General features: G+C 39.1%; 1 protein-coding gene across 1 annotated transcript in view; it reads left to right on the top strand.

The window, feature by feature from the left end:
• Positions 1–362: 362 nt before the first annotated feature.
• The window catches only part of LOC119410300 (glucocorticoid modulatory element-binding protein 1-like), a 9,898-nt gene continuing 3,252 nt past the window's right edge, over positions 363–7,008 (top strand). The window contains exons 1-5 of the mRNA XM_037677213.1: positions 363–489; positions 602–701; positions 3,009–3,158; positions 3,674–3,858; positions 4,903–5,046. Of these exons, the coding sequence (XP_037533141.1) occupies positions 363–489; positions 602–701; positions 3,009–3,158; positions 3,674–3,858; positions 4,903–5,046 (706 nt within the window). The remainder of the gene's footprint in view (positions 490–601; positions 702–3,008; positions 3,159–3,673; positions 3,859–4,902; positions 5,047–7,008) is intronic.

The raw sequence follows: 7,008 nt of genomic DNA, 5'->3' as shown, positions 1-7,008 counted from the left end.
ATATAAGCGTTTTAAACCCTTGCAACACTCTTGCAATATTCTAAACAATGTTTCTAAACTATCTAAAAGAGCACAGAATTTCATGATTTCTCTCTCTGTGCCTCCACTGCTCTCAGCCACCTACAAGTGCTCTGGGCCACGCCCATTTTTCCACTCTGCACAGAGAGCAGCTGATCAGTTGCAGGAGGAAGTTTATCCTGCAGTATGGGCTGCACAAAGGTGCAGGAGGTGCTAAATAATTTAAAATAATTTATTTTAAATAAAAATTCCATGCCGATTGTGCGGCTCATCCATCAGTCAGCCAATTGTGTGTCATGTCCAATCTTATTTTGAAAAACCGCGATAGAGCGAATCCACGATAAATGAACCACGAAGTAGCGAGGGACTACTGTATTTACAAAATTGTCATGTGCTCTGTCACCTTCTACAGGTTAAATGGTGTCACTATGGAGCATGGAACCACGCTCTTAGCCGTCAAGACCCATCAAGGTAAGAAAAGCCTTTTTTGGGGGACAGTTTTGACCTTTTTGACTGTATTTAGTGAATGTATTTTTGTGAAAGAGTCACTGCAGGAGCTCACGGTTTTGCTTTTGACTTTTAGTTAAGTGTAAAGCTGGAGGAGAGGACGCTGAGTATGGTTACCCCGGTTACCCCATCACTTGTGGGAACAGCAGAGCCGTCCTGCTCTTCAAGAAGTTTGTGTCCTGGAATCAACGTGAGATGTGTCGCCTGAGTGAGTTCACACATTTAACATGAAGAATATTGCAAGAGTGTGGCAAGGGTTTAACCAGAAAGATGCAAAACATTTATTTGTTGATGAATTCACTTTATGCATTCTTCTTAAAAAACAAAACAACAAAACAAAACAAAATTTTTTTTGTAGTCTCATTATGTTTTTTCTTTAAAATAACCATTGAAGTGAGGTAAAATCTATACATGTCCTGAGGCATGCTCAATAATACACGTGGATAAATCGAACAAGGTTAAATCAGGTCCTCTGGACTGATTCTTCTTTGTTGAAACATTTCATCTTTTGTCCAAAAGACTTCTTCAGTCTGAGGAGCTGCAACAAACTCAGTTTTATAAATAGCACCTTTTCATAGTGGATCAACCAGTTTGTTGGTGTTGTTTGTTTCTAAACGTGATGTCCCAGTGACTTTCAATCCCCAAAATACATTATGGCAAAGACTGGTTCATCCCAAAGATCCAGCCCCCCGGCTCAAACAGAGTAATATTGTGTATGCTGTTCAGTGTCAGGAGGGTGATCAGTCTTACATCGGGGAAACTAAACAGCCACTGGCCAAAAGGATGACCCAGCACTGAAGATCAACATCATAAGACCAAGACTGTGGTTTACGCTCATCTCTAGGCCAGCGGTCACTCGTTCAGGGATTAAGACTGCGCAGCCTTAAGAGGAACGCTGGTTTGAAAGGAGTGAAGGAAGCCATTTTTGTGAAGAGAACCCGTCCATCATTAAACAGAGGTGGAGGCCTCCATGTTCAACTGTCCCCCTCTTACAGTGCTGTTATTGCTAGTATCACTCAGCCCTCTGTGAATACCAAGAGGCCATCAGGGCACTAATAATTGGTCATAAGGCTCATGGTCTTCCTTTATCAAAAAAGTCCATGCTCAATATTCCAGGTATACAATCCAACAATTTTCAGTCAGGTCATCTGGACAGTTTCTTTTTTTGCTGAAATGTTTCACCTTCCATCCGGAAGGCTTCATCAGTCAAGTCAGCACACAACACAAAACTGATACTTCCCCCAAACAGTTTACTCCAAAGTGGAACAAACCAGTTATGTTGGTGGTTTGACATGATTGTCTACAAGGAAGAGGGCCGGCAACTGAGGAGGGGGCGTACCGTCGGGTCTTCCTTTATCATGTGAACAGCTAGTTTTGGCTGTCAGCAGCAAACTGGTTGATCCACTGTGAGAAGGTGCTGAGGACTGAGTTTGCTGCAGCTTCTCAGACTGAAGAAGTCTTTTGGATAAAAGATGAAACGTTTCAACAAAGAAGAATCCGTCCAGATCAGAGGGGTCTGCAACCTTCATGATGAAAAGAGCCATTTTTGCAACTGCATTTACTAAATTAAATGTGTCCAGAGCCACAACAACCTGCTACAACTGTGATTATCAACTGGTGGCCCATGGGCCACTTCAGGTTTTTTTGGAGGAGACGTTTGTGGCCAGTAGTGATGACATTATAAAGCTAAAAATATCTAATGAGTTTTATAATTTATTGATATTTTTACTATTTAATACAAATGAAAAGACCAGATTCTTGTAAAGGTGGTGGTGGTGGGGGAGTAGTTTAAAAAAATCAATGAACTGTGCAGACCGATGTGATTTTTTTTAAATTGTGGAAAAAACTATTAAGTATAGAAATAAAGCAAAAAAAAAAAAAAAAAATGAATATTTGCAAAAGAAATGACAGGAAAACAGCTAAAACTAGTACTTTTTTGTTGTTTGTATAACCAATAAAATTCAGTTTTATGTCAGTTTTGGTCAAAGCTTGAAAGAGCTGCTGCAGAGGGACCAAAGAGCCGCATGTGGCTCCAGAACCGCAGGTTGCAGACCCCTGGTCCAGACAGAGGACCTGACTCAACCTTATATAAAATTTAAACCAACATTTTTCTCATGAACTTCCAATTCACACATTTTTATTAGATACTTATTATTATCTTTATTAGTTTTGTTGGCATTTATATCAGTGACTTTTTAGAAACACAAGGTTTCGACCATTTTAATATGGCCGCCACAGTTGATCAACCTCAGCAGACACAAGAATAGCTGTATCTGAATTAATTTTACAGATACTGAGCTAAAACCTGTCGTGCTAATAGCTGAGAGTCATCCTCAGTGCATGCTTCAAACTAACAGATCACGCAACATCTTTAACTCTTTGGCATGCTGATCAGAATACACTCCTTAGCTTCATTTTAACCCGAGTTTAACTTGAATCTTACCCTCCCAGAACTAGAAATGTTACGTTTCCACAGCAGCCAGGTGTATTGATTGCTTACCTGACATAAATTGCCTTGTCTGTTTACAGTTTAACGAGCAGCTCATTAGTCCCAAGCAGTTTGTAAACTTGGCAGAGAAAGCCACCCTGAAGGACTGGAAGAGGGCCATCAGACTGGGAGGGGTCGTGCTCAGGTAGTAAAAATGAAATGTTATAAAAATGAGTTTCTGTCTAACTGTGGGTGAACATTAGGCTCACTTCTTTCTATCACATTGTGGTTTATGTCTCCTACTTTAGAACCCATCAACCCCACACAGTTAACTTACCTTTAGAAAAAAACAAACCACAGCTTCCTGCTTCATATCAGTGTCTTATTGCCACTACATACCAGAGGTGGTGGGTAATCTGAACTATGATGGGAGACGGATTAAATGACTCGCATGTGAGCTGCTGAGTCGTGCTTCTCACCTCTTTATCCTGTTTGCACTTGTTGTTGGCGTTACTGCGAGGCAACACATTTCAACAGGCTGTATCAGCTCTTTTCATCTCGATTCCTCCTGAGGGCCTGATCGACGAGCTCCGTGTCAAACCAAACCCAGAGAGGCTCTCAGGCTTGTTCTGGGAATTCAACCCGCAGCTACTACTGCGAAGTGAAACAGTTTTCTAATTTCCTTAGCCGTATTGTTTTAACCTGCTCGTCCCCTTGCAGGAAAATGATGGACTCTGGCCAGATAGATTTCTTCCAGCATGACTCCGTATGCAGTAACACCTGCCGTAGCACTAAATTTGACGCGCGGATCAGCAGCACGCTGCCTCCTCCAGGGACCTTGGTGCAACCAGACCTGTCCTGTCTGGCTCCTGTCCCTGCTGGAGGACGTGAGCTTCCTCTGACAGGTAGATTTCAGCTCACTGTTTGTTTTACCCTGCATATATCTGATGAAAATGATTGCATACCAAAAGAAGCTGAAATGAAACTCGAGCCATTCCATGCCCTGCTAAAATATAGTGTGAATTCTGAGCGCTGACCAAGCCGAAACTGAGTTGTTAAAGCTAAAGAATCAGCATAATAGCTAAAAGTGACTAAACATTACCCAAAAACTAAAAGTAGTAGGGAAAAAACAAAACAAAACACTAGCTAAAAGCTAAATTGAACAACACACTTAGCAAAATATCAAAAGTTACCAAACATCCAAAAACCCAAAGTAGCAAAACTCAAGTTAAAATTAGGAAAGGTCTAGTTAAAAGCTACAAGTGTCAAAAGATTAGCTAACAACTACAAGTAGCAAAATGATAGCTAGACATTCAAAGTAGTAAAAAGGCATGTTAAAAGCTAAAAATAGCAACACACTCGCTAAAAGCAGCAAAAGGTTAGCTAAAATAAGCAAAAACTCTCATAACACCTGAGCAGTGCCACAGACTGATCGAGTCCATGCCACGTTGCATTGCTGCATGAATCCAGGTAAAAGGGGCTCCAACCAAGTATTGAGTGCTGTACATGCTCATACTTTTCATGTTCATACTTTAAAGTTGGCCAACATTTCTAAAAATCCTTTTTTAATTGGTCTTAAGTAATATTCAAATTTTATGAGAGACTGAATTTGGGGTTTTCATTAGTTGTCGATTATAATCATCAACATCAAAATAAATAAACATTTGAAATATATCAGTCTGTGTGTAATGAACGAATATACAAGTTTCACTTTTTGAAGTGTTACTGAAATAAATCAACATTTTCATGATGTTCTAATTTTACGACCAGCACCTGGACAGAAGAAAAAAAAAAAGAAGAAAAACTGTGAAAGTTGAAGCAGCCATCACACAAATGACAAAAACACCTTTTGTGATTTTGGAAGCCTTCTTTTTCCTTTCTCTGTGTCAACATGACACAGTTTTGTACTTTATGTGATGGAAGTGTTGGCTCTATTTCTATTTCTGCAGAAATGCATAATGTGAGAGAGGGAAGGGTGTCTTTTGAGGATTCATTCAGAGCAACAGCAGAGAGGACTAACGGTCCACAGCAGCTTGCAAACCCTAAAACAGCCGACGGATGTTCTGTGAAGACAAAGACAGCTGACATGCCTGGTAAGTAAAAGATGGTGCACATTTCATGGGTGAAAAATGTGCCCTCAATCAGTCATTGTTTAAAATTAAACACATAAAATCTGCTATTGATATATTTTTTCCTGTTATGACAGGCGGATGTGCTTTGTTTAAAAGCGTTGTAATTCAGTATAAATGTTTTATATGCAGTTTTAATGTTGTCTTCTGCTATCAATGTAAAAAAAAAAAAGAAGTAATTTTCTATAATATGTTAGCAGATAATGTTGTCACTGAATTGACAAACTTACAGTTTAGTAAGAGCAGGGCCAGTTCAGCATTTTTCTGTATACTTTACCAAAAACTAATATAATTTAATGAACAGACTAGAATGCATTTTCATAAAATATTGAAGAGTTTCTCTGAAATATGGCTAAAGTATTTACTGTGCAATAACAGCATTTTCAACACTGCTGAGATATGAAAAAAGTCCTGTGTAAATAAAGAATAGCCCACGCTGGAATAAATAACTTTGCAAAATGCACTGGATGTCCAAGAATAAAACGATTTTAAGTCCAGACTCGACAAAGAAGGAGTTCAGCAGAGACTGAGTCTCACTTGAGGCTCAAAAAGCAAGTTTGAAAGTTATTTTTATTCATTTGGAGTGAGAAAAGATGAATGTATCCAAGTTTCAATCATCCTGCCACGTGTCATAAAGTGATGTCAATTTGGTAATTTGTAAATTATTTTGATTTAAAAAGTAGTGTGTATTTCCCCTGTAATGGACTGGAGACCTGTCCAGGGTGTCCTCTGCCTCTTGAACAGTGACGTTTGGGCACCAGTGACCTCCACGACCTGAAAAGGAAGAAGTGGGTGAAGATGATGGTTGGATGGATGGTGTGAATTTCTATTTTCAAGGTAGTAAAAATCCTTAGTCTTCAAGAGGCCATTCACTTACTGGGAGATCCTTTAAAGGACTCACATGGGTCTTTAAAAAAATTCTATTTCCGATGTTTCACCTTTCTCCCACCGAGGTTTGACCCCTCTGGCACAGCAAACCAACGAACCTCTGAATCGGCAGGTTGGAGGAAGTTCCTGCAGACTGTCCTCAAAAAGTTGCTGACCGCAGTCACATCCATTTATACGCTGTCGACAGAAACTGACATTTCCAGGTGTGGCTGTTGGGTGCCGGAGTCCGCTTTGATTTAAGGGCTTTTAAAGGTGACCTGATCAGGCTTTGTTCCAGGTGGACCTCAGTCAGGGAAACGGCCTGCGGTGATCTCTGCGGAGCCGACTGCATCGCCTTGCTGACCGTGCTGTTTCATTTATCAGGCCCCGAACGTGTTGACAGTTCTTAGCAAGAGTTCAACAGTTGCTCTGCTCTTCATCTACCTATCTGTCTGTATTCATTTCATTTTTGAATAAGATTAAAAAGCTTTAATTACACTATAAAACAGCAATAGCAGCAAAACAACCTGGCAGCAGAGAACAAAAAAAGAAAGTGAAAAACAAAAGAAAAAAATTGAGCGTGTCACAAAAAGACAGCATAATTAAAACAGTTTTTAGGGTTAATTTTACATGCGATGTTATCTTTTTTACCCACTTTTTAGTAAATGAAGGATGTTTTCACATATACTGACAATAAAATCATGAACAGATGCAAAAAAAAAACAATCCTGCTGTAACACAATGATTATACTTGAATTTACAGAAACCCTGTTTATTGTATTTTATTATGAATTTAGGTAATGTCTAGCATATTTAATTATTATTTACTATAGAAATTATTATTAATAAACACTTATTTCATCCATCCATTTAGGTAAAAGTCTAGCATATTTAATTATTATTTACTATAGATAATAATTATTAATAAACATTTATTTTTTATTGAAAATGACAAAATAATGTAAAACTGGCATGTGTGTTCACAAGTAAAAAAAACCATCCATCCATCCATCCATCCATCCATCCATCCATCCATCCATCCATCCATCCATCCATCCA

The sequence above is a fragment of the Nematolebias whitei genome, chromosome 5 (assembly GCF_014905685.2).
Source record: "Nematolebias whitei isolate Nwh7 chromosome 5, NemWhi1, whole genome shotgun sequence".
NCBI lineage: Eukaryota > Metazoa > Chordata > Actinopteri > Cyprinodontiformes > Rivulidae > Nematolebias > Nematolebias whitei.
The sequence above is the reverse complement of the archived record's forward strand: the minus strand, read 5'-3'. Positions and strand labels throughout refer to the sequence as shown.